Genomic DNA, 13,818 nt, shown 5'->3' with positions numbered 1-13,818 from the left:
CAAAGCCTAGATACAACAGGCAAGGAAGCATGAAAATAGAATTTAGGTTTTCATTTGATTTGGAACCCTATTCTCATGTATGCAAATTTAATACTGATCATATGTAGCAGCAGCAGCTGTGAATAGATAAATAGGCCTGAAACCAACCTACATTTAAAAGCCAGTCTATAGCTTACTCAGAACTTCAGCATAAAAACTTGTATTTAAGGAAACAACAACTTCATGCCATAAAGTTCAGCTCTCTCCATGCCAAACTGAGAACCCCAGAGGGCTACATGTTAGCATGGTTTATTAATCAGAAAGTGCAAATGATGTCAGTGAAGTTCTACATGTGTCCTCTTGGAGTGAGCAGTGTATGCTGTGTCCAGAGACAGCAAATGGACTAAGCACCTAAGGAGCTTCATCTTGAAGATGGGAAACCAGTTCAGTTCTAACATTTTCAAAAGCCTACAAATGTTAGTCTTATTAGCATGACTGAGTTCTCCTGTAAATAAAGGTTAGTCACACTTAAATTGAAAGATTAATTCTTTCACTGTTTAAAAATCCAGAGTAGCCATCCATCAGACCCTAGATCTGAGAAAAATCCATTTATTTTACATTTAAAAACTGCACATATATATTTAATTTGACATCTTCACCCCTACATTCGCAAACAAATCTTGAAGAAGTCTACTACAGCAAAGTAACAGATTTTAAAAGTGACCTAAATTAAACATTTTACTTTAAAAAAGTTATTAAGGACTCCCACCACCACCTTAAACTTAATTCAATATTTGGCTTTGGTCTGTCTGTAGGGATTATGAGAAGTATGCAAACAAACAGTCAAAATTCTATGAAGTCATGGCTGTTAGAGCCTAATATGTTACTGTTCATCATCATTAGACAAGAATTAGGAATCAGCAATTATTTCAACAAAGAGCTTTCAACATCACTGCTAAAAACCTGCGTTTCTTCGTTTCATCTAAAAAACCCTGCAAAAGGTTTATTTAAAACATGTTTGCCTAAGGACCCACCAGACAGTAACAGACGTGAGTAGATTTGTTCTGCTAGAGTTATAACATGTAAAAAAAATTGGCAGAGTCTTTAAACTATAAAAATCCTGCAATTACAACCATTGCTGTGCATGATCACCACACTGGAGCCAGACACTTTCACTCATAGCTCAAGCTCACATCCATCTGGAGTCTATCAAGGCAACCGTGAGTGTAACAACTTAAATTTTGTTTGAAACAAAATTTAAGTCTTTAACGCTGCAGATACCACATGCAAAATTTGTGGGTATCTATTTTTTAAAATATATACATCCAGAAACTCCACACTGATTTACTTACTTTTATCTCCTATTTGAAAAAGAACAAAAAACAAAAAACAAAAAAAACAGTTAATTCTGAGCCTTCTCTCTCAAACACACATACTTGTGTAATTTTTTTTTGTTAACATTACATACAATAAAAGTAAAAAGTATTTAATAAGGCCACAGTTTCAATGTTAATCTTTTTTTAGAAATGTTATGGGGAAGTTTGTTCCTTGCAGGTGAACTATGAGTGAAGACAGAACTTCTCAATGTGAATCAACTACAGTTAGAAAAATCAGCAATTAGAAAATGTATTTTAAGTGAAATTTAAACCTATAGTTTCTCATGAGCCCTAGGTGTAAAAATTTAAGATACAGACTTTAAAAAACCCGACAAAATCCAACTACCGCCCTTGAATTAAAATCCACTTATAAGAAAGTGCAAGTGGACTGGGTTTGTTTGGGTTTTTTTATTTTTTTTTTTTTTTATTTCTACTTAGAAATAGGAGTGGGCAACACTAAATACTAAAAGAAAAGTAGTACTTGTGGCACCTTAGAGACTAAGGAATTTATTTGAGCATAAGCTTTCGTGAGCTACAGCTCACGTCATCATAAGCTTATGCTCAAATACATTGGTTAGTCTCTAAGGTGCCACAAGTACGCCTTTTCTTTTTGCGAATACAGACTAACACGGCTGCTACTCTGAAAACTAAATACTAAGGTTGCAAAATATTTTCCACTTTTGATTCTCCCTCCCAAATCTAACTCCTCCACACTAAAGCCATATTAAATGGAGAAAGAAAATCTTTCCTATGGTTACTTTTACTATTGGAGTTTTAAGAGCCAAGAAAGATATAATGGGGACTAAATTCAGACACTTTATGGACACCAAATTTACATGTAAGAAATTCTTACTAGACAGTAGAAACTATATAGTCCACTCTTCACTTAAAAATTTATACTGCAACAGAACAGTAATACTTATAATGTGCTGCAGTGTTTCAAGCCTTTTTGACCCTGTCCTTTAGGAACCTATTTTATGAAACATCTGAAAGAAAAATTATTCATACTCAGTTACTTTTGCATTAACAATCTTTCATATGGTGCTTCTTCACTGAAAAGCTGAACTGCAGCTTTAAAGTGTTAATAGTTATGTAATGAAAAACCAAAGAGAAGGCCTAACACAGAAGAGGTGGTACCTCTCCATTTTCACACACTATATAAATACAATTTTTAGACCCTAACTTAATTTACAACTCTTAGTTGCAATTATCATCTTCTTCCCTTAGAGAACTCAGAAACCTGAGCCTCAAGTGCAATCTTAAAATGCAAATCCAGCAACAGCTTCTTAATCAATCCCACTGGGGCCTTTAGAGCTGCTAATTCAGCAGAAATCAGGAAAGCTAAAAAACAAAAAGCCAGGCTGTAGCTGTTTTAAGACACTGATCCAAAGTGACTCATAAATCAGCTTGCTATGTTAAAGTTTTAGTCTGGAAAATATTGAAAAACAGCTGTGAAAACCATAAGGAATTTTTTTCTGGCAATTCTGGTAAAGAACTAGAGTATTTATAAAATGTAAATACTAAAGATGCAGTACAAACACTAGCTGAAATCATCTTTTAGATGTTCCCTTCTGTCTCACTGACAGCTTTGGCATTCCTAGGTGAACCTGGTAAGACATATTCTAAAATTCCAATAGAATTTAAAAATACTGAAAGCACTGGCAAGTATTTGCTTTCCCTCCCCCAATTCTGGCTCTGAAACATTAATTCTAACAAAGCAACATTCTTTCAATCTCAGAGCACATATGCTAGAAGTAAACTGAAATCTAAGGATATTTATATACAAAGCCACTACAAATATTTATCAGTTTTCAGTTTTCAATGGACTTCCATTACATTATGTGAAGATGGCACTAAGGAAGATGCACTTTACTCTAAATCCCCAATAAAGCTGGTCAAAATTCCCTATTTACACTATATTTCATGAGACAGCTTCTGGATCAATGGAGCAACTACTGACAGCACAGTAATAGAATGCAAACACTCAACCTTCAAACAATGAAGCTCATTTTCTTAATTTCACTGTCTGTAGTCATAAGGCCTGCTCCGATCCAGCATTTTTTGCACACCCACAACATTCAATTAATTTTGTGAGAACTTTGAATGAGACAGCACCGAGCCATCACTTCATAATGCTAGATATTACTTTATATCAGACTTTTTGGAGGCACTGGGGGATAGGGAGACAGAAGAGAAGAGGAAAACATTCAAAATGGGCTTAGTCCTGAAGTTCTAACTCAAGCAAGAACTCCACCAAACCACAAGGGAGTTCTTGCCTTAGTAAGGTCTTGAGAATTGGGTCTAATGGATATTACAACATTTTCCAATAAGGCTTGGCAGTTTTTCAACTAAATTACTGCCTTTCAAGATTATATATATTTTCTTCTATTTGTCAACAAAATACACAAAATCTGTTACTATTTGTAAGTAAATAGTTTGGAGTAACAATCACATTAACTCAAACTTTATTGACTACCTGAAGCTGAAAATCATTATCTTGCACCGTGAGCAGTCAAAATTCCGAATACTGAACAGGAGGAGGTAACAGACAATGCCACATGTTTCTGCACTCTCTTATTAAGGGGAAGGGAAGGAAGAAAGAAACATGGGTACTTCTAAGGCATTTCACACAAACAAAAGAAACATTTACACAAAAGCAGCCAAACCACATGGTTTGGTGACACCTACAAAGATGTACTCCTGTGAGTTTAAGACCAAATGACACAGCTGTCCAATGAGTGATCACAGCAGGATATCTTACAACAGGCCCAGTATTTATTTATACAAATGGAACTTATTTTCTCTCACTTCTTTAAAGGAATGTGAACTTATATAAAAACAATTTACACTTCCAATTGTGCTAAACAGAAAACCCTCTGTAATTTATTTTAGTGTCTATCACTAAAATAATTGCAAAAGGCAACACATTTGGTTATTTATGTTAAGACAACTTTCAGAAGTAAATTCCAGTTAAAGGTTCTATGCTTTCCCCTTAGTTTTAGTTTGTCATGGTGTTAAAGCTAAATGTTAAGTTAACAGCACTAAGGTAAAGGGATGTTAATTTTCTGACATATTGACAAGTTTTGACAAAAGATTTATTTTATCTTACTGAGACAACTCAAAAGAACCAGAAAGATTAACATTCAACAGGAAGCACAATGAATTGCTGAATATGTATATCACTGAAACATCTTAACCATATCAACCAAAAGGAAAACTTAAGTTTCTTTTCTCTCTCGGATACTTTCCAATACTACTCATGGAAAGAGTCACCTCCCAAAGTCATTCATATGTTCAGTTCCATATGTTGTCAATACAGCCATCCATGTTTCATGAATAAAGAAGCATGACCTCCAGATGAGGCAATTTAACAGAATTAGTCAAAACTAATTGAAAGCCTTCCTGTTTACGTTAGTCTTTATCTCTATCGGTTTTTGAAATTTAATAGAAAATTAATAAGACAAATATAGAAGTCAAATGTAAAAAAGTTCCAGATCGTACCAATTTTTTCTTTCTTTTAGGAAATTTCAATATCTTATGATTTGTTCAAAAATGTTTGTTACTAAAATTAAGTATTCTAAATATGACATTTTAATATTTGTTACTAAGCAGTCTTCAAGTTTGTCTTGCTAAATTAATTGATATATGCTGTCTTCTTAATACATTTCTTAAAACCACTAGAGGAAAAAAAAGGATCAATAGGAAAGAAATACTAGTGAATATGGCAATTTGACACTACCTGCAAAGGACACACTATGCTTTGCAAAAATGTAATTGTAAAGAATATTCATTAGATACCCGGGGGTGGGGGAGTGCACTCTGGTGATGTTAACAGCAATATGCAACTTTTCTGGGCCCAATTATTTTCAATGCCTATCAGCCATCAGTTTTCTTAGAGAAGAGTTTTTGGGTTTTTTTTTAAATACTTAAAACAGAAACAGACATTCAATCTTAGCATCTTTCTTCCTCCTCAGCCCTCCCGCCAATATAACCTTCTACATTTCAGTTCAGTATCAGTTTTATTTCTTCCTATTGGCAGGATACCAGACTCTGCCCCAACTTGCGAAAGAACAAGTCACTTCCAATAGCTTCCAGTTCCCCGCATTATTCGCCTCTATAAAAACTTTCTCCCTCACTAAAAAAAAAAAAAAAAAAAACACTCAGCCCCTCGTAAGTGACAAAAGGCCCTTGCACCCCTTCTCCTTTGGACAATTTTCTGATCAGGACCATGCCCCCCGTCCCGAGTCCCGCCCCCCCCCCAAGACAGGACAAGTGCGTGGGAGGAGGCCGGCGGGGTGATGGGTAAGGGAGGCAGAGGTCACATGTACGGGGTGAGACGCTCCCCTAGGTGACCCATGCCCCGGCTGAGCCGACGATGCCCATTTGGGCAGGGGGCTGCAGAGGGGGGCGCTGGGGACGCCACTCCCTACGGACGTGGAGGGCTGGAGGCAGCTCCCCTCCCCCCGCAGCTGCAGGGCCAGACCCTCCAAATCCAGCCCAGCAACAAGTCCCCGAGGGGGGACTCGGGGGCTGCTGCGCCGCCGCGCCCTGCCGGAGCCCGGAGCGGGCTGAGGGTCCCCCACTCCCGGCCATGCCCAGCCCCCTCCTTGCGCAGGAGCCGTGCTGGGGTCCCCCCGCCGCCCCGCGGGATACTCACAGCTGCACCACCCCTTGCGGGAGCCGCTCGGGCACCCGGCTCAGCTTGAGGCGGCTGCAGACCAGCAGGTCCCCCAAGCAGCGGCACGGAGCCGGGCAGGAGGGGGAGCCGGGGCCGCCGGCGGCCGAGCTCCCCGCCAGGCGGCCGAGCAGGAGCAGCAGCAAGCCCAGCGCGGCGGCTGGGGCAGCGCGGAGCGGGCAGCTCATGGCCGGGGCTCCCTGAGCCGCCGCCCCGCTCTCGCCCAGGCGCAACCTGCCGGCTCTCAGTGCGGTCGGCAGGTCCTGCTCATGCCCCGGGGCCGCCGGGCGAAGCAGACAGCGCCCAGCCCGCTGCAGTCTCCGCCAGCCCCAGCCGCTCCACAAACTTTCCGCCTCCTCCCGCTGAGCCCGGCCCGCCCCCCGGCCGGAGCCCCCTCCCCCGGCCACGTGACAACAACAAGCCTGGAGCTGGGGGACGTGCCCCGCGAAGGGGCCCAGCAGCCAGAGAGTAGATCCGCGAGGGGGGAAGGGTACTGCCAACAGAGCCACCGGGGGGGGGCTCCAGGCTCTGACAGAAACCCGGCAAAGTCACCGCCACTTGTGTGATTTCACCTGAACCCGACCATTCCCACCCCACCCCAGCCCGTGTTAAGAATCCGGGCCACCCCAGCCCCGGGGAAATGCATTGCCACCCTTTGTTTTGGCTAGCACCCAGAGCCCTCCTGCCTCGATACCGAAAAGATAAAGGCTGCCCCATAATAATAATGCAGAGGAAGGGTATGATCAGGTAATGGGGCCAGATGCTTAGCCCCTGCTAAGACCCCTCTGTACCCTTCCAGGGGCTTACGTCACCCCTTGAGGATTTCCCCCCAGCCAAAGGAGAATCCCTGGTACACCAACCCTTCAGTCCTCAGCGGAGGAGTCCCGGGAAGGAGCGTGAACAGGCATAGTGCTGTGCTCCAGGACCTCCAGATATTACACCAACTGGCACAGTTAGAGCCACTCTGAGGCTGCTCCAGCTTATGTCAGAGTCCAAACCATCTCTCAGTCAGTCCTAGGGTCAGACGAACTTAAAAGGTGGTGACAGGTCAGCTTTGTCCCATCCAGGTCCCGTGTAGCTGGGCCAGACACAATGATCAGAGCTCCAAATTTCTTTCACTTTATTCACTGTTGGGGTTGGATGATACATGGAAATGAGACAGGGACAATATTTGCCCCATCTCTTTCCCAAGACTGAGGTAGCCTATAATAAGTCAATCTTAATTATTGCACAGGAGTTCCACATACCCTGATCCTACAGTGGAATCTGTTACACCACATTCCACTCCTTGGAAGCAAAGTGCCAAGCAACTCCAGGTTGGAGGCCTCATGTAAATTATATGCTTCCTCTAGCACTCACCTGAGTAATAATATTCACCTGAATATAGAGTTGCCATCTCAGGAGCTGATTGCAGCTTTGCAGCTAGGAAACCAAGTGGGTCTTGTATGCTTGGTGGCTCCACTGCACAGCAGGGAAGGGCCAAGATTTGGCTCATTGTCTTTATTGTTTTTGCCTCCACCTATCGTACAAAAAGCAAGCGGTAGTCTCATTTGGAAAAATACTTTCTGTTGTCATGTTTTTGATGCCATTGTGAATGGGGCATAAATGTGTTAAAATGGTGGTGAAAAACTCTTTTCTAATACATAATACTACCCAAATTAGCACTTAAATCATATAAGCTGAAAACATTTCAAGTGCAAATTACTCTACAGACAGCTGTTTTGGAGTGTACCTGGTGTAATGGTAGCCAGCAGAGTCAGTGGGAAAAGGCTGACAGGACACCACAGGCAAGATTTTTAAAACCACTCACCACTGGCCTAATTCGGCTCCCATTGATGTCAGTGGTAAAATTTCCATTGACTTAATGGGGCCGGGATTTCACTGCACAGATTTGTGAAACTGGCATATTAAGATGTAAATACATCCACATATTCCATGGTTAACTACATAGTTTAATATTTGTCTCTTCGTCAAAGCAATCTAAATCTTGTTTAAAGAGGAAAATCTTTGTCTCTATCACAGTGAATTATCAAATGTATGTATTAAAAAATAAAATTGAATATGAACAGTTCGGTAACACACTTTATTACAATTCCCAGAATGAACAGCAAGTGCCTCTTTGTTTGGAATATGCGAGCTTGTCTTATCTGGAGTGTTGGCAAGGGCAGTGACTCAGAGATAAGTAGTAACAGAAGTGTTAAGCTGGCAGTTTTAACATCCAAGAGGAAATATAAAAGCAAAACATTCTGTACTTATTTTATCATAACACTGAATGATATATTTTGTGTGAGTGCAAACTGTTAAAAAGGAAAAGAGATAGTTGAATTCAGAAAGTAAAGCATAAAAAACACATCTTAAAATACTACACAGGGCAAGTGTTACTGTTTTATGTAACAGTTGTACGGGTCATTAAGCATAATTTTAAAAAACACTATTTCAGTGCATTGTTAAGAAAACTTTATACAGTTGAAGTGTTAAATAATGCATGAAATGTCTTTAATTTTCCTAATTTCTTTACCTTCTAATTTAATTATTCAGTTGGATTTTTTGTGGACTCTATTTTTCTTAATGCTCAATAAAGCATTTTAAAATTTAGCATATTATGTATTTTCTTGGCAGAGTTGTTATAGCTGTGTTTGTCTCTCTCATATTATGAATTGTAAAATAAAGTAATAATATCTAGCTTTTATATGGCACATTTCATCAGTGGATCTCAAAGCCCTTGCATTTATTAATACAGAGCCTACTACTGCAAACCTTTGTTCACATAACTAGTTCCTACTCTTCAGTAGTCCCCAGAGCCAGTTCAGCCAGTGCTGTCAAACCTGCAAGAGCCTGGGACTCCACCAATAGGGACACATGGGGTTCTCTCACCAATGCTAGTTTCAAGTCTACTGCTCAGACTACACACGAGTAAATAAAAGAGAGGTGGGTTCATGGTGCACTTTAGTCATAGCTCTGATTGCAGTACATCTGAGTCTCCTCTTCCTGTCTAACAAGATGCATCTATTCCCCCCAAGCTGGGATCTAGTTTCAGGTGCTATGCCCCTCCCCAGTCTGATATGGCACAGGAGTCTGGGGTAGGTTGGAGCAAGGGAAGGAAAGTTGCATAATGACTCTTGGGTCTTGCAGTTGGGAAGTCAAATGGCTTTGTACAGGCCATGATAATTTCATTTAAGTCTGAACAAGGGTTTGCAGGCTTGGGTCCTTAATTTATATTTCTTGAAAGGTCCATTAACTTTTAGGCAGATTAACATCTACAAAGTGCTTAAGTAAAATTTTTTAGATAGCATTAATTAATTTAAATTAAGATACTGCTTTAACATAAACATAATTGAGCTGAGAGTCTAAATCAGACAGATGTCAGATATTTTCCTCTTTATTAATACTAAATGAAACCAAGTTAAAATACAGCACAATTTTTGCCTTTGACTGAATTGGCGGTATCCTCTGATGCAGTTGACATATATTTTACATAACTAATAATGGTTGATTCACATCTAAATTGAACTGTTCAGTCCATTTTCAAAGGGCTCTTTACTGCACCATCAGAAGCATAGTTATATCTGCTGGGATTTATGTCAGAACATCAAAAAGAATTACCAATTACATCCACCAAAGGTTATGTCCTGTATGGGAAAATAGGGGATAAGGCTTCCCCCACAAACTTGTATTAACAGCTAATCTCTACACTAGTCAAATATTTCAGATTTTCCACTCATCAATGCTTGACAAAATGATTTAGAGAACGAGTGACACTGTTATGAGAGGACATAGCTCCATTTATTAGTAGATATATAGATACTAGTATCTCTCTCTTTTATATATATATATACACACACACTAGTAAATGGAGCTATGTCCTCTCATAATCAATAGTGTCACTCATTTTCTAAATGATTGTGTGTGTGTGTGTGTGTGTGTGTGCCCTGGTCCACACTCGGACTTTAGGTCGAATTTAGCAGCGTTAAATCAATGTAAACCTGCACCCGTCCACACGATGAAGCCCTTTGTTTCGACTTAAAGGGCTCTTAAAATCGATTTCCGTACTCCACCCCTGACAAGTGGATTAGCGCTTAAATCGGCCTTGCCAAGTCGAATTTGGGGTACTGTGGACACAATTCGACGGTATTGGTCTCCGGGAGCTATCCCACAGTGCTCCATTGTGACCGCTCTGGACAGCACTCTCAACTCAGATGCACTGGCCAGGTAGACAGGAAAAGAACTGCGAACTTTTGAATCTCGTTTCCTGTTTGGCAAGCGTGGCAGATGACCATGCAGAGCTCATCAGCAGAGATGACCATGATGGAGTCCCAGAATTGCAAAAGAGCTCCAGCATGGACTGAACGGGAGGTACGGGATCTGATCGCTGTATGGGGAGAGGAATCCGTGCTATCAGAACTCCGTTCCAGTTTTCGAAATGCCAAAACCTTTGTCAAAATCTCCCAGGGCATGAAGGACAGAGGCCATAACAGGGATCTGAAGCAGTGCCGCGTGAAACTTAAGGAGCTGAGGCAAGCCTACCAGAAAACCAGAGGGGCGAACGGCCGCTCCGGGTCAGAGCCCCAAACATGCCGCTTCTATGATGAGCTGCATGCCATTTTAGGGGGTTCAGCCACCACTATCCCAGCTGTGTTGTTTGACTCCTTCAATGGAGATGGAGGCAACACGGAAGCAAATTTTGGGGATGAAGAAGATGATGATGATGAGGTTGTAGATAGCTCACAGCAAGCAAGCGGAGAAACCGTTTTTCCCGGCAGTCAGGAACTGTTTCTCACCCTGGACCTGGAGCCAGTACTCCCTGAACCCACCCAAGGCTGCCTCCTGGACCCGGCAGGCGGAGAAGGGACCTCCGGTGAGTATACCTTTTAAAATACTATACATGGTTTAAAAGCAAGCATGTGAAAGGATTAATTTGCCCTGGCATTCACGGTTCTCCTGGATGTACTCCCAAAGGCTTATTATTATTCGTCCTTATTGCGTCCTTCATGGTAGGACACTTTACCACTCCAGGCCAGTAACACATACTTGGGAATCATTGTACAACAAAGCATTGCAGTGTATGTTTGCTGGCGTTCAAACAACATCCGTTCTTTATCTCTCTGTGTTATCCTCAGGAGAGTGAGATATTATTCATGGTCTCCTGGTTGAAATAGGGTGCTTTTCTTCAGGGGACATTCAGAGGAGCCCGTTCCTGCTGAGCTGTTTGCCTGCGGCTGAACAGAAATGTTCCCCACTGTTAGCCATGGGGAGGGGGGAAGGTTGAGGGGGTAGCCACGCAGTGGGGGGAGGCAAAATGCGACCTTGTAACAAGAGCACGTGTGCTATGTATGTAATGTTAACAGCAAGGTTTACCCTGAAAGAGTGTAGCCACTGTTTATAAAATGTGTCTTTTTAAATACCGCTGTCCCTTTTTTTTCCTCCACCAGCTGCATGTGTTTCAATGATCACAGGATCTTCTCCTTCCCAGAGGCTAGTGAAGATTAGAAAGAAAAAAAAACACACTCGTGATGAAATGTTCTCTGAGCTCATGCTGTCCTCCCACACTGACAGAGCACAGACGAATGCATGGAGGCAAATAATGTCAGAGTGCAGGAAAGCACAAAATGACCGGGAGGAGAGGTGGTGGGCTGAAGAGAGTAAGTGGCGGGCTGAAGACAGGGCTGAAGCTCAAATGTGGCGGCAGCGTGATGAGAGGAGGCAGTATTCAATGCTGAGGCTGCTGGAGGACCAAACCAGTATGCTCCAGTGTATGGTTGAGCTGCAGCAAAGGCAGCTGGAGGACAGACTGCCACTACAGCCCCTGTGTAACCAACCGCCCTCCTCCCCAAGTTCCATAGCCTCCACACCCAGACGCCCAAGAACGCGGTGGGGGGGCCACTGGCCAACCAGCCACTCTGCCACAGAGGATTGCCCCAAAAAAAGAAGGCTGGCATTCAATAAATTTTAAAGTTGTAAACTTTTAAAGTGCTGTGTGGCATTTTCCTTCCCTCCTCCACCACCCCTCCTGGGCTACCTTGGTAGTCGTCCCCCTATTTGTGTGATGAATGAATAAAGAATGCATGAATGTGAAGCAACAATGACTTTATTGCCTCTGCAAGCAATGATTAAAGGGAGGAGGGGAGGGTGGTTAGCTTGCAGGGAAGTAGAGTGAACTAAGGGGCGGCGGGTTTCATCAAGGAGAAACAAAGAGAACTTTCACACCGTAGCCTGGCCAGTCATGAAACTGGTTTTCAAAGCTTCTCTCATGCATACCACACCCTCCTGTGCTGTTCTAACCGCCCTGGTGTCTGGCTGCGCGTAACCAGCAGCCAGGCGATTTGCCTCAACCTCCCACCCCGCCATAAAAATCTCCCCCTTACTCTCACAGATATTGTGGAGCACACAGCAAGCAGTAATAACAGTGGGAATATTGGTTTCGCTGAGGTCTAAGCGAGTCAGTAAACTGCGCCAGCGCGCCTTTAAACATCCAAATGCACATTCTACCACCATTCTGCACTTGCTCAGCCTGTAGTTGAACAGCTCCTGACTACTGTCCAGGCTGCCTGTGTACGGCTTCATGAGCCATGGCATTAAGGGGTAGGCTGGGTCCTCAAGGATACATATAGGCATTTCAGCGTCCCCAAAAGTTATTTTCTGGTCTGGGAATAAAGTCCCTTCCTGCAGCTTTTGAAACAGACCAGAGTTCCTGAAGATGCGAGCGTCATGTACCTTTCCCGGCCATCCCACGTTGATGTTGGTGAAACGTCCCTTGTGATCCACCAGAGCTTGCAGCACTATTGAAAAGTACCCCTTGCGGTTTATGAACTCGCCGGCTTGGTGCTCCGGTCCCAAGATAGGGATATGGGTTCCGTCTACGGCCCCACCACAGTTAAGGAATCCCATTGCAGCAAAGCCATCCGCTATGACCTGCACATTTCCCAGGGTCACTACCCTTGATATCAGCAGATCTTTGATTGCGTGGGCTACTTGCATCACAGCAGCCCCCACAGTAGATTTGCCCACTCCAAATTGATTCCCAACTGACCGGTAGCTGTCTGGCGTTGCAAGCTTCCACAGGGCTATTGCCACTCACTTCTCAACTGTGAGGGCTGCTCTCCTCTTGGTATTCATGTGCTTCAGGGCAGGGGAAAGCAAGTCACAAAGTTCCATAAAAGTGCACTTACGCATGCAAAAGTTTCGCAGCCACTGGGAATCGTCCCAGACCTGCAACACTATGCGATCCCATCAGTCTGTGCTTGTTTCCTGAGCCCAGAATCAGTGTTCCACAGCATGAACCTGCCCCATTAGCACCATGATGCATGCATTGCCAGGGCCCATGCTTTCAGAGAAATCTGTGTCCATGTCCTGGTCACTCATGTGACCGTGCTAACGTTGCCTACTTGCCCGGTATTGCTCTGCCAGGTTCTGGTGCTGCATATACTGCTGGATAATGCGTGTGGTGTTTAATGTGCTCCTAATTGCCAAAGTGAGCTGAGCGGCCTCCATGCTTGCCTTGGTATGGCGTCCGCACAGAAAAAAAGCACGGAATGATTGTCTGCCGTTGCTCTGACGGAGGGAGGGGCAACTGATGACACAGCTTACAGGGAGCTAAAATCAACAAAGGGGGGTGGCTTTACATCAAGGAGTATTTCAGGCAGGACTTCACGGAGGGTTCCAATAAGAAATGGTGCACCTAAGTTATTGTTCTTATTGGAACAAGGAGGTTAGTCTGGCCTCTGATTGATACATAGCTAGATTTACCTCGCTGCACCTTCTCTGTGAGTGACTGCAGTGTGACCTAGAGGA

At 43.1% G+C, this 13,818-nt stretch overlaps 1 protein-coding gene across 1 annotated transcript in view; it reads right to left on the bottom strand.

Moving 5' to 3' along the window:
• Positions 1-6,386, bottom strand: part of LRIG3 (leucine rich repeats and immunoglobulin like domains 3) — a 52,318-nt gene extending 45,932 nt beyond the window's left edge. The window contains exon 1 of the mRNA XM_048835957.2: positions 6,013-6,386. Within this exon, the coding sequence (XP_048691914.2) occupies positions 6,013-6,218 (206 nt within the window). The 5' untranslated portion in view covers positions 6,219-6,386. The remainder of the gene's footprint in view (positions 1-6,012) is intronic.
• Positions 6,387-13,818: the final 7,432 nt, after the last annotated feature.

Source organism: Caretta caretta, chromosome 1 (genome assembly GCF_965140235.1).
Source record: "Caretta caretta isolate rCarCar2 chromosome 1, rCarCar1.hap1, whole genome shotgun sequence".
NCBI lineage: Eukaryota > Metazoa > Chordata > Testudines > Cheloniidae > Caretta > Caretta caretta.
Note: the sequence above shows the minus strand (reverse complement) of the source record. Positions and strands in the feature narration are given on the sequence as shown.